Source organism: Balaenoptera borealis (genome assembly GCF_965194805.1).
Source record: "Balaenoptera borealis genome assembly, chromosome: 14".
Lineage (NCBI taxonomy): Eukaryota > Metazoa > Chordata > Mammalia > Artiodactyla > Balaenopteridae > Balaenoptera > Balaenoptera borealis.
In genome coordinates, this window is record NC_138875.1 from 43,795,815 (window position 1) to 43,823,157 (window position 27,343).

At 38.9% G+C, this 27,343-nt stretch overlaps 1 protein-coding gene across 1 annotated transcript in view; it reads left to right on the forward strand.

Annotated features, from left to right (window-relative positions):
• KLHL14 (kelch like family member 14) overlaps positions 1-23,817 on the forward strand; it is a 104,019-nt gene extending 80,202 nt beyond the window's left edge. The window contains exons 5-9 of the mRNA XM_082354313.1: positions 5,398-5,476; positions 13,060-13,250; positions 13,332-13,490; positions 16,350-16,507; positions 18,960-23,817. Of these exons, the coding sequence (XP_082210439.1) occupies positions 5,398-5,476; positions 13,060-13,250; positions 13,332-13,490; positions 16,350-16,507; positions 18,960-19,100 (728 nt within the window). The 3' untranslated portion in view covers positions 19,101-23,817. The remainder of the gene's footprint in view (positions 1-5,397; positions 5,477-13,059; positions 13,251-13,331; positions 13,491-16,349; positions 16,508-18,959) is intronic.
• Positions 23,818-27,343: the final 3,526 nt, after the last annotated feature.

The following is a 27,343-nucleotide window of genomic DNA, read 5'->3' on the forward strand; positions in this document are numbered from 1 at the left end:
TGACCATGAACAACCAACAACCAGCAGCTAGGGAACAGGTGTACCAATCTGGTAAAAGTATCTCAGCTAGGTACCAAAACACACATCCATCACCATCCCTTAAATAGTTTCCATGGAGCTTCCTATTCCATCCATCTGGTCAACCACAGCTGACCGTTTTGGTATTAGTCATAGTATTTATTGAGTACTCATTATTTCCCAGGAAATTTGCTAAGCACTCTTCTGCATCATTTCACTTAATCCTCACGACCATCCCATGAGGCCTGTTGCATGATTGCTCTAGTTTTTCTATGAGGAGTCTAAGCCCTAAGAGTTTAAACAACTTGCCAGGACACACAGCTTGCAAGAAGATGAGTGATTCCAACGTAGGTCTGTCTGACTCCAGAGCCTCAACCTTTAGCCAGTGTATCACACTCTCCACCTCACATAAACATGTGTATTTAATTAGATATTAAACAATTGTGCATTTGCCTTTGATCTTGTGAAGTTAAATCAGTATTGTATCACCATGGACAGTGGCTCTTACTGGCTCCCAAAGAGCTCTTCATTATTCCCCATTTAGAAAACCATGAAGGGACACCATCATCTCAAAGATATAGGATTTTCATTTTATAATACCTCATACAACTAAAAAGGAAGCAGTTAATACCCAAACTTATAAAGAACAGCAATGCTATAATAATATATAACATGCTTTAATTTCACTACTGACAGGGAGGAAAAATTAAAAATCCATGAGTTTAAATGTTATGTATACATCAGTTCCAAAGATGAAATCTTAAGTTAAACTTTAGTCCTTATGAAAATGGTGCCTGAGATGCATGTCTTTGAATGAAATACAAAAAAGTACATTTCAATACATGCTCATAAAACACAAATAGGTACACATAAAATACAAATATAATTTTATTTACTGATTATCTTGATTACAGGACCAAAATTTGAAATCATAAAACATATGAGTTACTGGAAATATAAGCAGGATACATACATTTTTTTTCTACTCAGCTATAGATATTAACTCCCATTAACTCCCTTCATGTCATTAGTGATAGACTGCATTGTAATATGCTAATATACATGCATATATTCCTTCAGTGCCCCAACTAACAGAGAACCAATTTACATTTGTCACTTACTGATGATTGACTCCCAAAAAAACTGCCCACGGGGGATTTCCTTGTCTTCCTGCTTCCTTCCCCTCCACCACTGGCTGAAAACTGCCGCCCCTGCCCCATTTTACCTATCTCCCAAATGATAGTCAACAACAGGGTCTGGTGACAGGACATCATCAAAAAAGGGAAGAAGTGGAGGAAGGGTTAGAAGAAAATGGAAAAGATAAGAAACTAAAGGAGTGAAGAGTATTCCAAAATTCCATTGCATGTGGCTACCCCTCTCAAGCTTCTAAGCAGTGTCAATGAAAGCCACAAGGAAGAGATGAATGTCCCCATTTTATCTCACTTTCCTCACTCTACCACACTCATTCCTTCTGAGATTTATTATCCCCTCTGCACATCCTTTGCCAACTTTAGAACATATTTCTTCTTTTTATCTTCCCATCCTCCATCCTTGCCCTTTTTTCACACCATCGACTCTGCCTCTGGAAACTCTTTCTTCATCTTCCATCGAAATCACACCAGTCCCTGCTTAGCCTTTTCTCTGAGTGAAGGCCACTGCCGTTACCACCAATAAGCAAAGCAAATAGCTGATTTCCACCACCAGTGCTCAGCATGTGAAGGCATCTGTCCCATTGCTGAAAGGAGGCAGATGTCTTCCTCCAAATGGAAATTCTAAACCAAACTTCACAGAGAAACACTCTTATACATGGTGTGTATATTCTACATTCCTCTTAACAACCCTGATCTTCAGATACATTTGGGAATTAACCTTGAAACCTGACTATCAAGAATGGCTTTTTTTCTACAGGGACATGATTGCAAATTCTACAAAAACTTTCTTATAAACCAACTCTAGATATAATCCTTCCTTGGGTTGGAGCCTCCCTTTGTGGGATTCAAGTCTTTTGGGTCATACTCACTCGTGGCACTCTTAACTCTTTCTGCAATCCCCAACTCTTTCTGTAATCCCCAAATAAAACTTGACTTACCACCCAACCAGGCCATCCAAACCCTCCCATGCAATCCTTGGAACTCATGATCTCACATCAACAAGATCCCTATAATCCTTAAACTCTTCCCTAAATGGTCCCTTCAGCTTCTTTTCTAATCAAAGCCTGGCTATTCTCTGAGAGGACTGTTTTCCCAGCCACCCCCTTCAATGGGGACTATGTTCTGTTCCCCACCCCCGCCCTTATATTTCACATTATTGGAGGCTGATAGCTTTTCTACTTCTTCTTCATTGCCACTCCCACATCCTTAAAACTCACCACTTTAAAGGATGTCTTCAGATTTTACCACCTGCTGCCCCTTTATATGGCAGCTACCCACTGTTATCCTGGAAATGCCACATCCTTCACTCTACCCTACCACTTTTTCATTGTCCATCATCCCCTCATGCCCTTACTTCCCTCCTTACTGAGCTTATATTCTATTGCCCATCCTTATAATCACATTAGTGCATACACCTGCAGCCCTCGTGTCCTTCTCTCCTATTATACTTGCCTGGTAAAGCCCCGGTCCTGGTTAAACCCAGCTCTCTTCCACTTCTCCCCTCCCCCTGAGCAACTAAATGTGTTGCTCAGAAAACCATACGGCCATGCTGGCTACTAATGAACCATGCTGGCTACTAGCCAACTCCACTAAGTTTCCCTGGTCAATGGCACTCTTCCACCCTCTGAGTTAATTATTTCACACCTTCTCTCTCCTCAAATACCTTTCTCCAAAACCTCCCTCCTCACTCTCAGCTGATAGCCTTGCTTCTTAGTCCAATGAGGACAGAAGCAATCAAAAGATAAAATCTGCATCTTGCTACCACCAAATCCATTGCTACCCGTATATTTTAGATAAAACATATCTCTCTTATTACTGTTTCTGCTCCAACTTAAAGCCTATTCCTCATTCCCTTTTGCCTACTCAAGGACTTTGGAGTACTTCTGAATTGAAAAACACAACCAAGAACTAAATAAAATTTTCTCTCGATGCTGCATCTTCCTGCTATAATCTTCTTTTTGTGTCAAAAGTCCTAAGAAGCATTGCTTATCCTCTTGCCTCTGCTTTCTTACATCTTCATCTCTCCTGAGGAGTCCCCACTCAGGCTTTCATGCCCTCCTATCCACTGAAACAATGCGTGTCATGGTCACCACCAACCCCCATGTTTCCAAATCCTATGATCAGTTCTCCGTTGCTCACTCCTCTTTTTGAAACACTATTTGACGTGGCATCTAAAATACCACCATACTTTTCCTCCTGCTTCTGACAATTCCTTTTCTTTGCTAGTTTTTCTTCTTCCCCCCCAGGGCTCATTTCCAGCACTCATTATCTTCCATTTCCATACCCTTTCCCTAAAGAGTTTCATCTTGTTCTTTGATTTTAAACAATATCTCTTGACTAATGACTCCAAAATTTGCACCTGCAGCCTCATTTAGCCAGTGGTCTACCAGCCAATTATGCTTTGAGATCCGATAGGCCTCTCAAGGTTAAGTCCAAAACAGAACTCATGGCTTCTCTCCCTAACCCCCCAACTACCCCTGCCTGGTCTTCCCCACCTTGGCAAATTGCATGACCTTCCATCCAGTTCTGCTGGCTAAAAACCTAGCAGTCGTCTTTAATTACTCACTTTTTCTTATACCAATGCTCAATCTATCATAAAATTTTATTGGCTGCGCCCATAGAATAGATCCCAAACTTGACCATATATTGCCTCCACCTCCACTCAAGCCAGCTCTTGCCTTGACTGTTGCGATGGCCTCATGACAGGTCCCCCACTTCCAGAGCAGCCCTTGTACGGTCTAGTTTTTTACACAACAGCCAGAGTGATCATGATAAGAGGTAAATTAGGCCATGTTTCTCATTTGCTCAAAACCTTCCAGTGACTTCCTGATGTTCTTATGACAAAAGACGAAACTTGACACCAGTCCATAAGACACACCGTGTCTGGACCTTGATATACTTCGACTTCTGTCCAAGTCACCCCAGCATTCTTGCTGGTTTTGAATGCATGGCCAGCCCAGGGACTTTATACTCACCTTCCCCACTGCCTGAGATGCTAATTCTGTAGATATTTGCATGGCTTGCAGAAGATATCTGTGAGCAGGTGACCATCCTACTGAAATTGGCTTCCCCTCTATCAATCCCTGCTTTATTTTTCTTTCCGGCATTTGGTAAAGAAAATATAGCATTATTATATATGTATTTATTTACAAGTCTGTGTTTATTTATTTGCAAGAACGAGGACTTTGTCTTTCTCATTTACCAACATATTCCCAGAACCTAGAACACATAAGACACATAGTGAGTGCTCCATATATATTCTTGCAATTAATAATTGTGTTGTGTATACATGCCCGTGTGAGTGCGTGTACACACACACACACACACACACAATCCTATCTGTTTATTCCTGTGGTGAAGTTTGGTACCTATATTTCAATGGTTAGTTACACATACGTTAATGAAAAACAGACTTTTAGAGCTAAGACTTCAGGTGCTTTAGATGATTGTCATCTCAGTTGCTACACAGAAAATGGAATACACTCTTTTGCTTCTATTTCTTGCTTTGGTGTCAATCTGTATGTAAAACAAGATTCATTTTAATACCTTGGAGGCATTACTGTGTTTCTTAGGCTCAACAGAGGAGATAAGCTTGTTAACCAGCTCTGAGGACGCATGTTTCCCATTTCAGTAAATGTACCTGTGATACATCCCAGCAACTGTGCTTTCCCCAAATGCACAAACAGAACTTGCATGACAGTCATAGCCTACAACTGATTTCCTAATGCAAACTCTTATTGTAGTGATTGCTATTGTTTCCCTGGAGACCGAGTGGACTCTTCCACTGCTAGAATTCTTGGATCATTTAGAAAAAGGTTCTATCCAGAGATATCACACAAGTTAGTCTCTGGAACTGATTATGTATAGACAATAACTTCATGTTTTTAAAACCTATAAACACCAAAATACAGAAATTTTACCCTAACTTTGGGATAAAACTAGTCTGGTAAACATACTTGCTTTTATTATTATGGTTGATTTATTTTTATTCCAACTCATCCTCCCCCCAGAAAAAGTGGAGGAGAAAAGAAGAAAAAAAGGAAAAACGTTCGAAGGGGCACATAAGTTTTTCTTTTGACTTATCACTTCTCATACTGTGTTAGATAGTCCCTCTACTTAATTCATCTGTTTGTTAAACCTGAGAACAGAGGCATCTTATAAAATACTTTTAAATGTGCAAAACAACAAAGGAATTTAAGTTTTAAGTGTCTCAAATATATTTTTACAGGAAAACACAGTACAAATTTTGTCAGCAGATATGATCCCCGTTTTAATAGCTGGATACAACTTCCGCCCATGCAAGAAAGGTAAGTGTCTATTTCTTAGGTCTGAAACATTTGTGGCTGCTTTACTGGAAGCAAGGATGCTGACTGGTTTTCCATGATAAGGTACGCTAAACAGAGCCAATGAAAGACACGGGAGTCAAATACAAAACCTGGCCTGGCCAACTTAGACTAACTGCCTTATTAACTCAATGGAAAAAATAATCAAGTAAGTCAATTATTTGTCCCAATGGAGAAAGAAAAAATTTGTATGACTTGTCTTGCTTTTTTTGTTACTAGTTAAAGTTCACTTTTTTATTGAAGTATAGTTGCTATACAATATGTGTACAATATAATGATTCACAATTTTTAAAGGTTATACTCCATTTATAGTTATAAAATATTGGCTATATTCCCTGTGTTGTACAATATATTCTTGTAACTTCTTTTATACCTAATAGTTTGTACCTCTTAATCCCCTACCCCTATCTTGCCCCTCCGCCCTTCCCTCTCCCCATTGGTAACCACTAGTTTGTTCTCTATATCTGTGAGTCTGCTGCTTTTTTGTTATATTCAATAGTTTGTTATATTTTTTGGATTCCACATACACGTGATAGCATACAATATTTGTCTTTCTCCGTCTGACTTATTTCACTTAGCATAATGCCCTCCATGACTTGTCTTCCTTTTCCACATTGAATTGGTTTTTTTTTTTTTTTTGACAAGCAGAGCTACAATTTCACTGGCTATTCCACTCTTCTTAGTTATAATATATTTAAATCTTACCATTGAAATATAAAACACCATTCTCACAATGATATGTATATACTTTGATGCAGAAATTTTAATATTGAAGTTTTCAGGCCTCACAGTCTCAAATTCATTACATTTACCTCCTCAAATATCTTCCCATCATGCATTCAAAAACAGGTGATTTGTTAGCTTACAAAAAAAAACAGTTTTGCAAAGTGTCCTCTCATTTTTAATGTATGCAGTGTTTATCTCACCCAGTTCTCCTGGCATCAGAGGACAATAAGGCAACTATGTTTATACATATTCAGTTCTCCTGACTGTTACCTAGGCAGGACACCATGTCTTAATATGCACATGTAAATTCACACACTAAAGTTTGAACACTTGGTTCTTTTCAAATAATAGCTCAACATCCTCTTGAGCAAATTTTCCAATATAATAGTAACGATAAGCTGCAACCTATTTCCTCTTCTCGATTGGACTAAGAAATAATTTTCTTTCTTATTTCCTTCATAACCTTAACATCTCCTTGTTTAAACATTCAATCAGCTTACACTGAGATCAAGTTAAATCCTTAATCATAAATTCAAAGTTAAAAAGAAATTTTCAGATCATACCATTCCTCAAAAAGGTACATTACTACAGAAAGAGAGTATGAATCTCTGCTATAAAGAAACAATATCTAACTTCCCATTCCATATAAGCATATTAAAACTCTCTTTCAGGAGACTAAAAGCTATACATTGAAAATGATGAGGCACAATATAGTCTAAGGACCACAGACACCGGTAGGGAATGTCTAGTTGTAAGGTACCTCAAGAAATTATTCTGAGTCAGTTAATATCCTGACAAACTTCTCAATCCTCCTGTTGGGTATACATGTATATATAAAAGCCTCTCCTGATGTCTTTCTCCAAAGTACCTTGTTTCTCTCCTTTTGGGGTTATTTTCTGGTTGCTGTTATTGTAGCTGCATCACTTTACCCTTTAATCAAAGCCATTCCAAAAAATTTTATTAAAAAAACATTTTAAAAATACACATCAATAACATGTTTGAAATGTCAGCATCTCATCACTATGGTAGCCTTTGCTGGGGGCTGTTCACCACGATAATTAACCTTCACGCCTTGGGTTTGGGAGGCATAACTCACGTCGCGGTCAATTATCTCACTGTAGAGCCCCTAAGGATGAGAAGTATTGCTGCAAAACCTAATTAGTAATTTTTTTAAATGTGTATTGTTTACTTGATATTCTATAATGACTTCCTCTGAGGCGCTATGGCCTATCATGGCAGGGTCCTACTTAGACAATTTTTAGCAGCTCATTGACCTGATGAAAAGACCTGCCATGGTCTGTCGGCACCCGGCAGCCACCGTTGACAGGATGAACTGTTTAACGTTTCTTTCGAAGTCATTATGGTATATCATGTCAGGTCCCTAGTAAAAGAAGTTTTTTTTTAGATTTAGAACAATCAACTCGATAGACCAAATAAAGAGCTCCTTCCAGAGCTGAATGGGAAAAGGCAGATCTCACAAATGCCCAGTCAATCTTCTAGCTCCATATCTCCTATGGGTTGGTTGACCCAGGCAGCAATCCATAACTTAAAATGAAATTTTCCTGTCATTGCCGAGCTTCCGTTCAACATAGCAAGTACAGTTAGCTACCAGCATGGTTTAATTGGTGATTAAACAAAGAAGGGAAGAAAATCTAAAATATATGAGATACTCTTCAGATCAGAAAAGAGGTTTCTTGAGACATTTGACTTAATTTTGCATTGTATAGATCATGAGTCAAACTCACCAGAAGTTCCCCACCTCCCTCCTTCCATTAGCTGCTGCCTAACTGCTGAGAAGTTGTTATTATGCTGAGAAGTTACCAAGCTGATTGAGAATAATAGAAACACATTGAAAGCCACCTCTGGGGTCACCCACTCTTACAGAGCGGGCTGGGCAAATTCCTAGGATTATTTTACCTAATCAGAGCGTCCAAAAGAATATAATAAAATTGCAGGGGCTTCCCTGGTGGCGCAGTGGTTGAGAATCTGCCTGCCAATGCTGGGGACACGGGTTCGAGCCCTGGTCTGGGAAGATCCCACATGCCGCGGAGCAACTAAGCCCATGAGCCACAGCTACTGAGCCTGCGCGTCTGGAGCCTGTGCTCCGCAACAAGAGAGGCCACGATAGTGAGAGGCCCGTGCACCGTGATGAAGAGTGGCCCCCGCTCGCCGCAACTAGAGAAAGCCCTCGCACAGAAACGAAGACCCAACACAGCCAAAAATTAAAAAAAAAAATAAATTTATAAAAAATGCAGAACACCCTCCCAGTTCAGCAGAGAAATGGGCACGTGACCTCCAGGCTTACTCAACCATAGGTCAACTCATGAATTGTATGCCTGCTGCCTATGAGGTTACGGACAGAAGTAATTAGACAAAAGTACAAAGATAAATGTAAAGCTGTTGAGTTGTTTTGGTCTCAGATTTAGGGTTTGATTCTTCAGTAAGAAGAGGGCAAAAATGAACACTTAGATCAATAAAAATGCTTTGGTGACTTTAATGTTGTTTTCCAAAAAAGTAGACATTTTAGGTATTATTCTTGTGGAGATATTACCCCCTAGCTAGTCTTGGAAACAGAAAAGAAAAAGAAGGGAGGGAGGGAGAGAGAAAGCCATTTGGAGAGCACCAGTAACAAAGTTTAAGTTTCACAGACTAAGTGAAAATCTGGAAGCAAATACAACAAAGATGTTTCCAAATTTAAATACTATGTTTCTAGCAGCCTTACAAGAAACAATGGGAGACAATATTGTGTTTAAAAAATCTGTTGTTTTTAACCTGATGGTAAAAGTCAAAAGTTGAAACTGAGATACAATCTCAGTTTTCTGACCTAAGGGTCAGAAAGAACTTGTAAAGATCTGTACAATACACAGGTTCAAAGTATATTTATAGAGGTCATTAGTAGTCTTTTTAAACTTATCTCAATTCATTGAATATCATCTCTGGCATTGGGACAGGGGATGGAGGGGTGGAGGAGAGAGAGAAGAACAATTTGAAATACAAATAGTGTAATTCCATTAAAAAATCTTCAATAATCTTGAGCTTCCTTTTTCCCCAAAATAAAACAGCCTAATCAGGTGTGCTCTTCATGTGGGTAGGTGGGGCAGGGAGCATTCCCAGGAGAGACCTGATACGGTAAAATTTTAGCCTCGAGCAAATGTTCACAGTTGCTGATAGACCATTAACTTATCCAGTGTTTCTATAATGCATTTCGTGAATTCTCACTTTGGGCATGCAAGGGAGTAAGTCAGAGACTCAGAACCTTCGCTATTAAAATTTCTGCATAAAAATGCACTTTTAGTCAGGAAGTGAAACCTACTGATTTTTTTTTTTTTTCCCCCCGTTCAGAACCTAACAGTGACACTGTGTGGATAAAACTAGGAGTACACGGAGCCTCAGATTAGGAACGCCTGGGCTAAGAATAGAGAGTTCCGACAGGCTCCCTCCGGTTAAGAGAGGAACGAAGGAAACAGAACAGAAAGAGTGAGAAAACTGAACTTTAGACAAGATAATAGGAGTTCACACTGCCAAAAGAAGATCTTTCTCTTATTCTCCACTATCTAAACTTCATTAAATAGAGGATTTTCATACTTGTCATGACTAACATTTTTCTCTTCTAAACCAGAATATAGTACATAATACATAGGAGAACTCAGAATATAGTACATTACCCACATGGTCCAAACTATGGGATTGGCCCACTCAAGATGGCCTATTAGTAAAATTAGTAAATTAATTATTTCAGACGCTCCAAAACCTGTCATAGAATCATATGAAAGAGGGACACCGACCTACCCTGGTGTCAACGATGCAAAGAAATATCTGTGTTACTTTAGTACAGATTTTTGTAGACGTGAGTCGGTCTTTTCAATCAAATATTTTAACTTGAGAAGGTAAAAGCGCTAGTAAAATAACCTTGACCTATCATATTCAATAAGAGAGCAATTGAAATCTGGTTAGAGAAATGGAAGGAACCAGTGGTCCATCTGTGTGCACTTAATTTTGCTATTGTTTTTAAACCCAATTTTATATTTAGATGAGTTTTTACTTCTTTATACCAGGAAATCCCCAATTTTTTAGGTTATTAATCCCCTTGATAATCTGATTAAAAACTTCCCCCCAAAATCTTTCTCCAAACATATTCCAAAAAATGCACATATATACATAAATATATATAAAATACATGACATTTTATTAAAAAATTCTTTTCACAATTTCAGAGCTTCATATATGCCTCAGAAGACACGGGCCCAAGATAACAACAACCCTTATTTAATGAAATCTATCTCACTTGCTCTTTATCCTCCTTCCTATTCTTATCCTTCTCTCTTTTTCCTTTCATCATCTTTCTGAGTTTTGCACAGCACATATTTCTTTCAAAACCATCAAGAAAATATAGGGAAAAAAATCATAGCCAAAATATTACTCTCAAATTATCAATGATGAGAACAATTTCAGGACTATCCAGAAAAGGTTCTATCTGAACTTCAGACTTCAGGACTTCAGACTTCAGGACTATCTGAACCTTATGATCTAGCAATCCCACTTTCACATACACTGTATCCAAAGGAACCAAAATCAGTATCTTGAAGAGATATCTGCACTCCCATGTTCACTGCAGCATTATTCACAAGAGCCAAGATATGGAAACAACCTAAGTGTCTGTTGACAGATACATAAAGAAAATGTGGTGAATATATATAATGGAATATTATTCTGCCATAGAAAAGAAGGAAACCCTGCCATTTGCATGACAAACATGGATGAAACTGAAGGTGATTATGCTAAGTGAAATGCCAGACTGAGAAAGACAAATACTGTATGAGATCACTTATATGTGGAATCTTATTTTAAAAGTCAAACTTAAAGAAACAGATTAGAATGGTGGTTGCCAGGGGATAAGGGTGCGGAAAATGGGGAGAGATTGGTCAAAGGGTACAAACTTTCAATTATAAGATAAGTAAATTCTGAGGATCTAATGTACAGCATGGTAACTATAGTTAATAATACTGTATTGTTTACTTTAAATTTGCTGAGAGAGTAGATCTTAAGTGTTCTCACACGAAAAAAAGTTACTACATGAGCTGGTGGATGTGTTAATTAATTTGATTGTGAAAATCATTTTACAGTGGATGCACATATCAAATCATCCCATTGTACCCTTTATGTGATTACAGTTTTGTCAATTATACCTCAATAAAGCTGGAAAAAATAAAATAAAACTGCATATATCACCATCTATAACATATGCCATACATTTATGGTATAAATTATATAAAAACACTAAAGAATTTAGTCATCACTTAAAATACTATTCAGAAAATTTTATATGCAAACATCTTGATAGCTGATTTTTAAAACCTTTTTATCCAAATAATATCAACTGATAGTTCCTGAGCATGAACAAAATGTTGGACACTATGACAAGCACTTTACGCATGTGTTCACAAACAACCCCATGAGGAAGGTACCATCATAATCTCTATGTTACAGATGAGCAATCTGAGGCTGAGGGGGTTAAGTAACATGTCAAAGCCCACACACCCAATAAGTCATATAGCCAGGCAATCTGATTCCAGAGAACAAACTGTTCATCAAGATGCTATATACTGCTTCCCAGAGGTTTTGACACTTAGTAAACACAACTTGGAGAATCTCCAAACAATATAGGTTTACCTGATTTAAAAGCTCTAGGGCTCCTCATTTTGCTGTTGACATTGCCCAAAAGTCTTGGCATCAATTTTTATAAAGACCATTAATTCAACAAACATAAATTATGTTCTCTGAGGGGCTTGGCACTTCACGATTGTACTTTTTCAGTATTGAACCATACGTTATCCTTATGAAGTATATTATTCCTGTAGCATGAATGAGAAAAAAAGAAGCAAAAGGTCAAGGACTTGCTTAAGATTTCAACCTAGTCATCCTAACTCCAAATCTTTGAGTCCTCTTCCAACCTCTTTTCTCCCTCAGCTCTCATATATTATTAGTAACTAAGCCTTACATCCTCCTTTAAAATATCTTGCATCACCTCTTTTCATGTCTTCTACTAAAACTCTAATTCAGGTCCTCAGTCTCTCACTCCTAGATTATATTCTCCCTCAGAACTGGCCTCCCTGTCTCCAATCCTTTCAACACAGCTTGCATGTCTTTTGCCTTTGATGGCAGGTGGGATAATTTAATAAATAGTCTCTCTTGAAAAGAGACTTTAAAATATCCTTATAGGTTCGTAAGAATCAACACCAAAAGCTACATAGATGAAATTCCTAATATGGGTTATATAAGAGCAAGATTTCAACACTATATTCAGTTGGAAAAGTTTCTCTATTTGCAGTCGTCCTGGGAGGAAAAAAGAAAAAAAATGATAATTGAAGAAAAATTTTGATGATGTAGTTCTCTTATAAATTGGGAACAATGACCCTTGAAGGACCATAAAGAAAGTGAATGTCAAGATAATTTATTATTGTTGCATTATCTACCTCATTTTTCACTTTGTCTTACTGAGCTGTGATATCCTTACAAGGTACCAAATATCCCAAACATTAGTGAACACTTTAACAGTGTATAAAAAGCAAGGTAAAAAGAGCTGAAACAAAGAGTTTGTGAATTTCTCCTCTACTGTGACTTTAGTATCGATAACCTTAACCAGCATGGGCACTGCAGATGGTTGCTCTACAAGGTCTCAGATTTAGAAGGGAGCTATATGTGTAATTTCCAAAGGTCTGCGCCCCTTTCTGAAGCAGGATGTCCCCCCCTTCCCATGACTCACTGGACTCCTTTTGTGATTTACATTGGGTTGTTTTGTTTTTTGGTTTTTTTCATTGTAGAAGAGCCAGTTTCTATGCGTGTCGGTTGGACAAACATTTATACGTTATTGGTGGACGGAATGAAACTGGCTACTTGTCCAGCGTGGAGTGCTATAACCTAGAAACAAATGAATGGCGTTATGTGTCCCCTTTGCCACAGCCTCTGGCAGCTCATGCGGGAGCAGTGCACAATGGGAAAATATACATTTCAGGCAAGTCATTCGTCCACTTTGTGTTACAAAGTGCAGTTTCAAGGCATTTTCTTGACTTGTGTGTCTATGCTTAATTCACAGGGGGTGTACACAATGGAGAATATGTCCCATGGCTGTATTGCTATGACCCCGTCATGGATGTCTGGGCTCGAAAACAAGATATGAACACAAAACGCGCCATCCACACTTTGGCTGTAATGAATGATCGCTTGTATGCAATTGGAGGAAATCATTTGAAAGGTCTTTTTTTTTTAATCACAATAACATTTGCATCTCATGTTTCTTGCTAAGGGGGTTTCTTGTTAGATAATCATAGTTAACCAACTAAAAAAACAGGTTGACCAAATAAAATCTACTCTTTGCAAATTAGCAGTACCCTTGGCTTGGGCAAGCACTTATTTTGGCTCTCCTGCAGATAGGATTATTTTGAAGTTACCACATACATTAAAGAAATGAATAATGATGTCTACAGAAAAATTTAAAAACTAGAGCATTAATAACTGAAAAGCACAAACAATTTGTTGTAACAATGAATTCAGTAAAATAAATGATTCCTTATCACCAAAATTATAGTAATGGATTTTTTCCAGAAAATTGTTTTTGTAATAATCATAAAGAACTTTAGTCAGAGAAGCACAAAGAAGCGTGTATGTGATTTTTCTTAAAGAAAACAGTAGAATTTCATGTCTAAATTTAGAATTATTTCTTTGAAGAGTTGAATATCGAACCATCTATGATTCTCAAATTCTTTCCATTTGCTTTTTTAATCAGTGACATTTAAAGCATAGTCTTTTTAGAGCCATATTTTGGCTTGTTTCCCTCCTCGTGTATGTATGTGACTGCAACTTTTTTGTAGTTTGTGTGCATGTGTATAACACTGAATTTGACAGGAAAGCGGAGAGACCTGTGATATTGAGAACATTATTGAACTGCTTTGAGCTTCAGTTTTCTCATCTGAAAATGAAGAAGGTGGTCAAGTTGTTCTCTAAAATCTCTTCCAGCTCTGACCATCCATGATCTTTGAAATTGAACAAAATGAGAAACAGGCCATCTGGGTATGGCACATAAGGCGATTCTGTGCATTTATTTTCCAATCATACACCCATCTTAAACCATGAGTTAGATATAGACATTTTTTCTATTTTTCGTAATATATATTATCCCTAAATGTAATAAATACTGGACAAGTGTAATTTTTAAGTGAGTATTTCCAAGTTCATATTCAATCAGAAATGTCAATATTCTGGGCTAGATCTGCTTCTCACCTTAGAGATCTCCTCAGTGGAAGGGAATTTATCTTTACTGCTTCAAACTCTTCCCTTTTCATTCTTTTTTGCTTTCACTGGTGCTCTTTCATTTCAATCCATACACCATTCATTCCTTTACATCAACGTATTTTATATTAACTTTGTAGCTTTCTGCATTAAAACATGACTCCTACTAATTTCTTTTGCACAAGAATGCTTAATATTTTAGGAACTTTTAGTATTTAAGGTTATACTTGAACAGAAAAGGCTTGGGTAATGACAACCTAAATGAAAAATAGCACATGCACATCAGAATTAGGTTAGCTCAGGAAGACATTTTGAAAGGAGGAAAGAGTATGGATTTTGCATCTAAGCCTGGGTCTGAAGCCCAGTTATGTACTTAGAGTTGTGTGATCTTACTCTAGACATTTACCTCATGTCTATAAAAAAGGGGTAATTACCCTTTCCTTGGTAATTGTGAGGGTTATAGTCAACGTATGTACTCGGTACAGAGAAGGCACACATATCCTCATAGATGCCACTAGGGAAACGCCCAAATCCCCATTTCATATAAACACTTCAACAATTATCATCAAGCTCTTAATGTTAAAGGAAAGAATTGCATCATAGGGTCACAGTAAGCACATTGCTCTCTTGCTCCCAAATGTGATTTATCCCAAATGTGTTCCTCCCTTATGTGATTTATTTTATGTAAAAAGTCAGTGGCCTGAAATAGTCTGTCCACCACCTCAAGAGTGAAAATTTTTCTGATTTTTGGTCTATCTCTTTAATTACTTTGAAGACACCAGTATGTTGACTAATTTACCATATATGTTGTGATTGTCAGCTAGCAAACATCCATAGCATGTGTTTAACCGTTAAAAAAAAAAAAATCCTTAAAGGTTTGGTCTGCTCGGTGACCCTGAAGCTCCCATTAAGGATTTTTCACTCCCTAAATGAAAGGTAGGGCTTCGGTGGAGTCTGGGGAAATGAGCTGTTCTCTGCAATCTAGTAACTGCTCCAGCCACTGAGAAATTTTATCAAAAGTGGGAAAAGTCTTTCAGCGGAAGATAGCCCCCTACTCTAAACCTTGATCCTTAGTAGATACTGGAAACCATTCACATCATCACAGCTGTTTATACATATAGTCAGACTGTAAAAAAAAAAAAAAGAAAAAAGTAAAAGATTTTGAGAGAACTCAAATGAATATTTGAATTTTCACTTAAGTGAATATTCACTTAAGAAAAGCAATAAAGCTTAGTCTGTGAAAGTGTGACCTTTGACGCCTGTTCACCCGGATTCAAATCTCAGCCTATCTAATGGCTGTATGACTAACTCAGGTCATTAACTCCCTCTGTTCCTCAGTTTCTCCTCTATAAAATGAACATAATGGTATCTATAGGATGCTTGAGGGGGTTAAATGAGCTCCTTTATACAAAGCACTTAGAAAACAACCAGCTTATTGTAAGCAGTCTATTAAATGCTTGCTTTAGCTATTACTATTTTAAACCTTTTTTAATAAGGTTTAAGTAAACCTTTACTGATACTCCAAGGTAAATCAGCTTTTACCAATGACATCTAGCCAGGCATTTTTGCTTTAAAGTAATCCAAAGCATCCAGGGTTGGAGTTTCGGTGGCGAGGTGGAGGTGGGGGAGGGTTGTTTGTTTGTCTGTTTGTTTCTTAGGTCTTTCTGACATGTCTCCCAGTTTCACCAGTCAGCTTATCCATGTGTCTTCAAAGACACAATCATCTACTTCTTGGCCCTAGTCCTTTTGCAAAAAGAAGCCCCAGCCTTAAACTGGGACCCTGAGAGTTTATTCTTTGGTGATTCCATTTTGCTATGTCACTTAGGTTTCTCCCACCTTGATGTGATGCTCGTGGAATGCTATGACCCAAAAGGTGACCAGTGGAATATTCTCCAGACTCCCATTTTGGAGGGTCGCAGTGGTCCTGGCTGTGCAGTGCTAGATGACAGCATCTACCTTGTGGGAGGCTACAGCTGGAGTATGGTATGTGTCCACATCTACCTCCTCCTCCTTTTTATTTGTGCTTCCTTTTTGCTTCTCTCCAAATGTGTTACCACCCACACAAGTACCTTTTAAGAGTAACATGTTTATATGCACGCAGTAAATTGCTTTAAGCCATAAAATAGAATCAGTGTGGTCGCTGTAGAGCTGTCTTGCTATCTGGTCAATTGTATCGCAAAATGCGGTAGGTCTCTGCTTCTCTCGCACCCCCATGCTTTCCAACTAAAAGTCAGACTGAAGTGGTTTTTACAAATGTTCTATTAAAACTGTTTGGGAGAGTCTGAAAAGTTTCTGACCAGCTAAGCATAAAAAATGGAAATTAATTGTTTACTTACCCACAAATTCTATTTAGGATTATGTAATTTGCCATTGCTTTCCACTTTCCCCTCTCTTTACAATGAGAATTTCTAAACATACACAAAAACTGAGGGTTCAATGGGCCCTTGTTAACGCACCATCCAACTTTGACATCCATCAGTGCTTTGCAGTACTTACTTCATCTATCCTCCCTTTAAAAAATTTTGGTTGAAGCAGTTTGAAGCAAATTCTAGACATGTTATTTCACCCTAAATGCTCCAGTATTCCTCTAAAAAAAAAATCACTTGCTTATGTAAACACACTATCATTATCACACTCAGTAAAATTAACAATAATTCCTTTATATGCAATCCATTTTCAAGTTTATCCCATTGACTTGAATAAAAGTGTATTTTTCAAATTGGTATGTTCAAATCAGGATCCAAAAAGTCTCACTTGTATTTGGTTATTATATCTCATACATCTCTTACAATCTGGAGAATTACTACCGCCCCTCTTCCTGTCCCATGCCATTGTCATGTTGAAAAAGCAAGGTCAGTTATCTTATAGAATATCTGATACTCTCGAATTGCCTAATGATTTCCTATGTTGTCATTTAAAAATAGTCCTCTGTCTCCCTATTTCCTATAGACTGGAAGCTAGAGATAAGGACTTAAGTTCAGCTTTTCTCTGTTTTAAATTTTTTTGTTATTTATGTACCATTTATTTATTTATCTATTTATTTATTTGTCTATTTATTTATTTATTTATTTTAGCGAAAACACGTAAGGAGGTGGCTGTGTAATTCAAATAACATCACATCAGAAGACACATAGGGTCTAATGGTCTACACAGTCACTTTTTTTTTTTTTTAAAGACAATTTTTTTTAAGCAGATATTCATTTTTAATTATTTATTTATTTATTTATTTATTTATTTTTGGCTGTGTTGGGTCTTCGTTTCTGTGCGAGGGCCCTCTCCAGTTGCGGCGAGCGGGGGCCACTCTTCATCGCGGTGCGCGGGCCTCTCACTATCGCGGCCTCTCTTGTTGCGGAGCACGGGCTCCAGACGCGCAGGCTCAATAGTTGTGGCTCACGGGCCCAGCCGCTCCGCGGCATTGGGATCTTCCCAGACCAGGGCTGGAACCCGTGTCCCCTGCATCGGCAGGCAGACTCTCAACCACTGCGCCACCAGGGAAGCCCCTACACAGTCACTTTTTAAATGATGACCGTTCCTATATTTTCCTATTTATATGTGCTGGTTTTATAAGATTAATTTGGGATTTTAATAATATTAATTAGTTTTACTTCTTTTGCATCCAGCAAGATTGTTATATAAAGTTTGGAGGAGTTTTAAAAAGCTATTAGTTATATGGAAGTGAATGTGTATTGACATATATCACTAGATATTGGTACATGTGCTCTTTCACTAGTGGAAAGTGATAGCTGCAAGAGTATGTATGTTTGGAACCAGACACCAGGAATACACTTTCAGAAAACGATTATGTTGGTTGGGATTTTTGTTTGTTTCTTGCCTATGGTAAAAACAAAGCTGCTTTGGTTTAGGAAGGGAAATATTATACAAGCACTAGCCTCAGAGGTTGACAAAGGAAACAAGATTAAAGACATTTTTTATTTCTCACGTGGCCTTTTCAAAATAAATAAGTCAGTGTGTGAAGAAGTTGGCACGTCTTCATTTCCAGTTTATTTTAAACTGGTTTTGAACCCCATCTCTGATTCTCTATAGTAGTAAGATAAAAATGGAAAAGTGAGGTGACAATCTAAAATCCAATTTACTTCTTTTATTTGAATATTTAAGATAAATTTTTCTTTTTTTTTAAACTTAAACCAGAGGGATAATTTCCAACTTGAGGTAAGTTATCATAAGGGATTTATAAATCATCTAGGGTGTTGTAGGTGCTTGACTTTTATTATTAGTCACACACACATACAAAAACCCAGATTTTGAAATGTTGCCAATCCCAAATTTTCCCTTAGAGTACAATGGTTTAAAATCCATTGCTTTCATTTGGAATTTTTTATCAAGAGCAGAGAAAAAATATTGTCTTCCTAATGTAAATGTGATAAATAAGCTTGCTGTGGCAATTCTCTAAAGGCTCTCTGCTCTGCCATTCCAGGGAGCCTACAAGTCATCTACAATATGCTATTGTCCAGAAAAAGGCAGCTGGACAGAACTTGAAGGAGACGTAGCAGAACCCTTGGCAGGCCCAGCCTGTGCAACAGTTATCCTGCCTGCCTGTGTACCTTACAACAAATAACACCAGGAAACCCTGGAATGAACAGTATCACATTCTAGGAAGCAATGACAGGTGACATCCCTATTACAATAGGAACAATACATCCTAATGATACAACTGCCGAAACCCCATTCTTGGTTTCTGATGATTTACAAGAAGCTACAAAAGGAAAAGACCTGTTCTTGAACAGGTACTCTGTCTGTAACTCGGATTACACCGAACTTCCTGTGGTGACAGACTCTTCCATTTCAGACTGGTTTTAACTTGTCCCAGCTTTACAAAAACTCCTCACATGGATCTCAACTTTCAAAAGGAGAAAATAAAATACAGGAGAGTGCCCCCCAGAGAGACCTAAGATCAGTATTGTGCATTGTAGTCTACCTGCATGTGATCTATGTTGAAGTTTTGGGGATATTGTGTTCATGAATGATTCAAAATTTGACCCAGCAAAATACTTACACCACATTACAGAAATTGCCACTTGATTCTATATTCCTAACCTGTGGCTACTTCACAGATTCCGTAGGCAACACAGTTAGAGAAAATCATATAAGATTAAAGAGGAACATTTTTGTTTCCATATAACTTCATTTCATATACCTTCTGCCCCTTACAGCACCTCGTGGGAATGTAGAAGAGAAAGATACTGGCTCTTGTAGCAATTGCTTTCTGCCCTGTAGGTTCCAGGCTAGCCAGAGTCACAATTTCTGTGTCCTCCATTTTATCCGAAAGATTAAGACAAAATACGCTGTGTCACTATTCAGTTTATAGAGGCTCACGCTTTCTCATTTGGAGCAGCATATAAGTCGTGAATACACCTGGTCTTTGCTTCAAACATATAAGACTGACAAAGACAGTCATGCAATATTGAATATTCTGTAAATAGCACATCTGACCCAAACTTAACCCCTAATGAAAACTGAGAGATTGCTTTCGGAAATTCAGGGACGAAAAGACAGATTTCTCTTAAGAACTGTCCCCTTTTCTCTCTGTCCACAAAATACCTCCCCCTCTTCCTCACCTTCGGCTCTGAAAAAAGCTCTAGATGTGGCTCTAGAAAAGCCCATGACGGACCCTCCTTCTTCCCCCCAACTCATCACATTTCTTTGTTGTCACCAGAGATGCCTGGGCTCAGTTAAGCGAGCAATAGCTAGCTGTCTTGAGAAGCATGAGGAATTTAGAAGCAGAAGGTCAGGAGAGCATGAGACAGTGTCAATGCGGCCCATCAAAAGAGAAAAGCTAGCAGGAACGCGGATTTGCTTTTCAAGCTCTTCAGAGCTGGCACAACAATAGTTAGGAATAAATCAAAGCCTAAAATATTTTGTGAATCACCCAGAGATGTTGTTGAATCCCTCAACAAGTGTGTCTTTCAAAAACAACCGCACAGGGAAGCCACAGATTAAAAATGCCTTGGTGATAACTTTTCACTGCGGAGCATGTCCAGATGGATGGGTGTACTAGAATCCAATGCCGTTTCTACAGTAAAGTGCAATCTTTGTTGTTTTTGTATTTATTTGTATGTTCAGATCCAAAGGATCCGTTGTAAAAATATATATATAAATATATATATATCCAGTGCAATCAACTTTCATTTCTTTTTTCCTTGATCGCATATGAGTATATAGAAAAAAGAAAAGTTACAGTACTTTGTGAGAAAATCCCATCTGACGTCATGAAGAATACAAGGTCTCCTTCAAAACCTTTTATCGTCAACGGTCCCCATTTCTTCTGAAAGTCACCATTTCTACAAGGGTATTTGCTTTCCTTGGACTTGTTGTTCATTTATTTTTTATTTCTAGCCAAAATAAATAAAAGCATTTACGAGAACTATAAGTAAAGCTTTCTGTATTTCAGAAAGGCACAAACTATTAGAAAGTGAAAAGTGAATAAATAAGTCACAGAGAATGTAAATTTTGTACAGTATTAGAATGTGTAAATGAAGCTTGCTTGGAAGGGGAAAACTTTAAATAAAAACTTTATGTACTAATTCAACTGTCTCTCCTATTCTGACTTACAAAGCATGTGTATAAATCTACACATTAAATTGTTTGAAGGTTTGTAATAGGTAAATGCATAAATATGTTTATTCTGCAGATATACTTTACAAGTTTATTTAGCTTCCTGGCAATATGTAGTATGTATGTAGTGCGAACAATGTTAAAAATTACGGAATGTTTCAGAGAAAAGTGTTGTGAGTTAAAAATCATGAATTGAATCTGGTTTTTCCACTGTAAGAGTGTTGCAATAAGGCATACTTATCCAAGATCTGATAACCAGGTATTTATAGAAATTGTTAGAAGCACCATACGCATTAAACAATACTTGCACACTTAGGATAAATGAATCACATATTTAATTAGGTCAATTATCTAAATATATAGTGTTCCATTTTATTTTCTTTTTAGAAATCTGAAAAAGAAGCTGTGCAGGGCAAGGAAAGGACTGGGCTATGGAAGACAATAGGAGTAACTGAGGCACGTGGCTGCAGTTTTGGGCAAGCTTCCAGGTAAAGAGGCTGCAAGCTAGAAAGAATTTAATGCTTCCCAGCCAATATTCCATTATTGATGATTAAACTGATAATTAGAGGGTCATTTGACCCTCTGTAGTATTCTACAGAAGCAAGAGTAATGGAGTTTCTTTTGCCCACTGAATCTTCAGCTCTCCATGCTAGTGTAGCATAGCAGAAAAGGCCCTTCTCTATAGTGGCTTCTTATCCTGAGCCAATGGCTAGTTGTTGCAGAACTTCTTTCATATACTCTGAAGCCCCAAAAGCTCTAGTGCTGACCAGTTATCATGATCAGTTAAGCAAATATACTTGGCTTTTTCCTAATCCCAAGGGACCACCTATTTTACGTCCATAACTAAACTAAAACTGGCTAAACCTGGAGGAGTGAGTATAGGACCAGATTTTTTAATTACTTAGGCTGTGTCTGTGGTCTTAAAATTAGTACCTGTGTTTGTTCTCCCCTGTGAGGACCAAATTTCTATTTTCCCAGCTGCTTGACACTTACATCACTTAACAAACTCATCATTATCAACATTGTAATACCAAGTATTTATTGAACATATCCCAAAAGGCATCACTGTAAATGCCAGGCTTCTGATTAAACCTGGTTCCCTAGGTTAAAATATTTTTAAATGAGCAAGCAAACCAGCCAAAATAAGATTGGTAAAGCATACCAAAGCCAATTAATACACACTGCTGGGTATATTAACAGACTGAGTTCCCGTAGATGAGGTAGGAGGAAGACCATGACTGATCAAGCCTGACTTTCTAGAAGCGCCAGACCTAGAGGATGTTGGAACTTTGGTGGAAAATAAAATGGCAATAAGAAGCAGCAGAAAGGTCAATATAAGAAGAAAATAGGACTTCCCTGGTGGCACAGTGGTTAAGAATCCACCTGCCAATGAAGGGGACACGGGTTCGAGCCCTGGTCAGGGAAGATCCCACATGCCGTGGAGCAACTAAGCCTGTGCACAACTACTGATCCTGCACTCTAGAGCTCTCAAGCCACAACTACTGAGCCTGCGTGCCACAACTACTGAAGCCCACGCACCTAGAGCCTATGCTCCACAACAAGAGAAGCCACCGCAATGAGAAGCCCGTGCACCGCAACAGAGTAGCCCCCGCTCACCACAACTAGAGAAAAGCCCATACGCAGCAACGAAGACCCAATGCAGCCAAAAATAAATAAATAAATTCATAAAAAAAAGAAGAAAATATCCAAATAGTTAGTCTGTTTGATTTGTACAGCTGTAAAGTGCTGCTCTGTATCAAGCATTAAATATGGGTCACATATGGGGTGGGGTTTCTTAATGGCGTTATTGGCTGGCTCTATAGGTTTGGTGTAAAAACACAGGGTTCAGTTCTAGAGATACGTCCTGATAATGTGCTTCAAGAATGCAGCACAATGGGATAGGACTAAGGAAAAAGTCTTCTACAAATTGAAGCTTGAGTGGCTTATTCCATTCTATTCCAGGCTGTTGCCTAGCATATATTAAGGACTTGGTAAATGTCAGTTCTTAACACTAGCAGGAGTAGCAGCATTACCTTAGTGTTTTCAGCTCACTGAAGATGTACAAAACAAGATGGCTGGAGTGAGTTGACATTTAAGACTGTCTATTCAGGCGCAGGGGAATTATATCACTACAGGCAAAGTGATCCTTGATTGTGACCTCTCCTTCCATTTTTTTCACTTATTAAGTGGACTCTTCCTCTGTGACCTTCCAAATCCCCTACCTACAAAAAAATGACATATGGGACTAGGCAGGAGGGAAGGTGAACATTTGGCTGCAGGACCAAGGCATCCTACACTTACAGAGAAGGCAGGCTCCTGGCTTCCCATCAAGTCCCTCAAATCTGGGCCATTTGGGAACTGAATGAACTAAATTAGGGAAAAGGAATAAAGGAATAGGGTTTAGTTATGAATTCAAAGTTATATCAGCAATATTATAACAAACAACATAACACTTCCACTAACTTCACGTTTGTTATGGGCCAGGCACTCTACTAGGCATTTTATACATGTTTTCTTATTTTCTCCTCTAAGCAGCTCTATAAAGTAAATGTTAGTTGTATGTGAAAGGTAAGGACACATGCTCAGAAAGGGTAAACTATTTGATAAAGTTACACAGCTCATAGGTAGCAGAGCAAGGATTCAAACTAAGACTTTAATCTTAGGCCACCTCAAACCACCGTACTCTCCTGCTCACAAAATAAATTTCTTAATCATTTGAAGTCTCATAGGAATTCCTGGTGGATTGACTGCTTTTTCCAAATGCAAATAGGATGTGTTGGAGGGGAAAGTGAACAATTAATGATGGTGCATTATGGCAAATGCTATATTGTTGTTCTGAATGAACCACTGGGAAGAGTAAGCAGGGGAAGGAACTTACTCTGTGACGTTGGGGAATCAGTTAGTCTCTCCAACTTCAGTTTTGTCATCTGTATATGGAGTGATAATCTCATCTTCAAAACATTACTGGGAAAATCATGTAAAGAATGTGGAGACGAGACCTTCAAGATGGTGGAGGAGTAAGACGTGGAGATCACCTTCCTCCCCACAAATACATCAGAACTACATCTACATGTGGAACAACTCCTACAGAACACCTACTGAATGCTGGCAGAAGACCTCAGACTTCCCAAAAGGCAAGAAACTCCCCACGTACCTGGGTAGGGCAAAAGAAATAAGAAAAATCAGAGACAAAAGAATAGGGATGGGACCTGCACCTCTGGGAGGGAGCTGTGAAGGAGGAAAAGCTTCCACACACTAGGAAGCCCCTTCACTGGCGGAGACGGCGGGTGGGCAGGGGGGAAGCTTTGGAGCCACGGAGGAGAGTGCAGCCACAGGGGTGCAGAGGGCAAAGCGGAGAGATTCCCGCACAGAGGATCAGTGCCGACCAGCACTCACCAGCCCGAGAGGCTTGTCTGCTCACCCGCCGGGGCGGGCGGGGGCTGGGAGCTGAGGCTCGGGCTTCGGAGGTCAGATGCCAGGGAGAGGACTGGGGTTGGCTGCGTGAAGACAGCCTGAAGGGGGCTAGCGTGCCACAGCTAGCCGGGAGAGAGTCCGGGAAAAAGTCTGGAACTGCTGAAGAGGCAAGAGACCATTGTTTCGGGGTGCATGAGGAGAGGGGATTCAGGGCACTGCCTAAACGAGCTCCAGAGATGGGAGCAAGCCACGGCTATCAGCGTGGACACCAGAGGCGGTCATGAGATGCTAAGGCTGCTGCTGCCGCCACCAAGAAGCCTGTGTGCAAGCACAGGTCACTATTCACACCTCCCCTCCCGGGAGCCTATGCAGCCCACCACTTCCAGAGTCTTGGGATCCAGGGTCCCAGGATCCCACTTCCAGGGTTCCCCGGGAGAACACACAGCATGCCTCTGGCTGGTGCAACGTCATGCCAGCCTCTGCTGCCCGCAGGCTCGCCCCGCATTCTGTACTCCTCCCTCCCCCACGCCTCAGTGAACCAGAGCCCCCTAATCAGCTGCTAATTTAACCCCGTCCTGTCTGGGTGGGGAAAAGACACCCTCAGGCAAGCTACATGCAAAGGCAGGGCCAAATCCAAAGCTGAACCCCAGGAGCTGTGCCAACAAAGAGAAAGGGAAATCTCTCCCAGCAGCCTCAGGAGCAGCAGATTAAATCCCCACAATCAAATTGATGTACCCTGAATCTGTGGAATACCTGAGTACACAACGAATCATCCCAAAATTGAGGTAGTGGACTTTGAGAGCAACTGTAGACTTGGGGTTTGCTTTCTGCATCTAATTTGTTTCTGGTGTTATGTTTACCGTAGTTTAGTATTTAGAGTTTATTATCATTGGTAGATTTGTTTATTCATTTGGTTGCTCTCTTCCTTCTTTTTTTTATATATAGATATATATATTTTTTTCCTTTTTCTCTTTTTGTGAGTGTGTATGTGTATGCTTCTTTGTGTGATTTTGTCTGTATAGCTTTGATTTTACCATTTGTCCTAGGGTTCTGTCTGTCTGGTTTTTGTTTGTTTGCTTTGTTTTTACTATAGTTTTTAGTGCTTGTTATCATTGGTGGATTTGTTTTTTGGTTTGGTTGCTCTCTTCTTCCTTTTCTTTTTTTGTTGCTTTTTAAATTTTTTTTAAATTTTTAATAATTATTTTTTATTTCAGTAACTTTATTTTATTTTTTTCTTTCTTTCTTTCTATTTTTCTTCCTTTTCTACTGAGCCGTGTGGCTGACAGGGTATTCACGCTCTGGCTGGGTGTCAGGCCTGTGCCTCTGACATGGGAGATCCGAGTTCAGGACATTGGTCCACCAGAGACCTCCTGGCTCCACATCATAACAAATGGTGAAAGCTCTCCCAGAGATCTCCATCTCAACGCTAAGACCCAGCTCCACTCAACGACCAGCAAGCTACAGTGCTGGACACCCTATGTCAAACAACTAGCAAGACAGCAACACAAACCCATCCATTAACAGAGAGGCTGCCTAAAATCATAATAAGGTCGCAGACACCCCCAAAACACACCACCGGACGCAGTCCTGCCCACCAGAAAGACACGATCCAGCCTCATCCACCAGAACACAGGCACCAGTCCCCTCCACCAGGAAGCCTACACAACCCACTGAACCCACTTTAGCCACTGGGGGCAGACACCAAAAACAATGGGAACTATGAACCAGCAGCCTGCGAAAAGGAGACCCCAAACATGGTAAGTTAAGCAAAATGAGAAGACAGAGAAACACAGAGCAGATGAAGGAGCAAGGTAAAAACCCACCAGACCAAACAAATGGAGAGGAAATAGGCAGTCTACCTGAAAAAGAATTCAGAGTAACGATAGTAAAGATGATCCAAAATCTTGGAAATAGAACGGAGAAAATACAAGAAACGTTCAACAAGGACCTAGAAAAACGAAAGAGCAAACAAACAATGATGAACAACACTATAAATGAAATAAAAAATTGTCCAGAAGGAGTCAATAGCAGAATAACTGAGGCAGAAGAACGGATAAGTGACCTGGAAGATAAAATAGTGGGAATAACGACTGCAGAGAAGAATAAAGAAAAAAGAATGAAAAGAATTGAGGACAGTCTTAGAGACCTCTGGGACAACATTAAATGCACCAACATTCGAATCATAGGGGCCCCACAAGAAAAAGAGAAAAAGAAAGGGACTGAGAAAATATTTGAAGAGATTATAGTTGAAAACTTCCATAATATGGGACAGGAAATAGTCAATCAAGTCTGGGAAGTGCAGAGAGTCCCATACAGCACAGGAGAAATCCAAGGAGAAACACACCAAGACACATATTAATGAAACTATCAGAAATTAAATACAAAGAAAAAATTATTAAAAGCAGCAAGGGAAAACAACAAATAACACACAAGGGAATCCCCATAAGGTTACCAGCTGATCATTCAGTAGAAACCCTGCAAGCCAGAAGGGAGTGGCAGGACATATTGAAAGTGATGAAAGGGAAAAATCTACAACCTAGATTACTCTACCCAGCAAGGATCTCATTCAGATTCAGCAGAGAAATTAAAACCTTTGCAGACAAGCAAAAGCTAAGAGAATTCAGCACCACAAAACCAGCTTTACAACAAAGGCTAAAGGAACTTCTCTAGGCAAGAAATACAAGAGAAGAAAAAGACCTACAGTAACAAATGCAAAACAATGAAGAAAATGGTAATAGGAACATACATATCAATAATTACCTTAAATGTAAATGGATTAAATGCTAAAACCAAAAGACATAGACTGGCTGAATGGATACAAAAACAAGACCC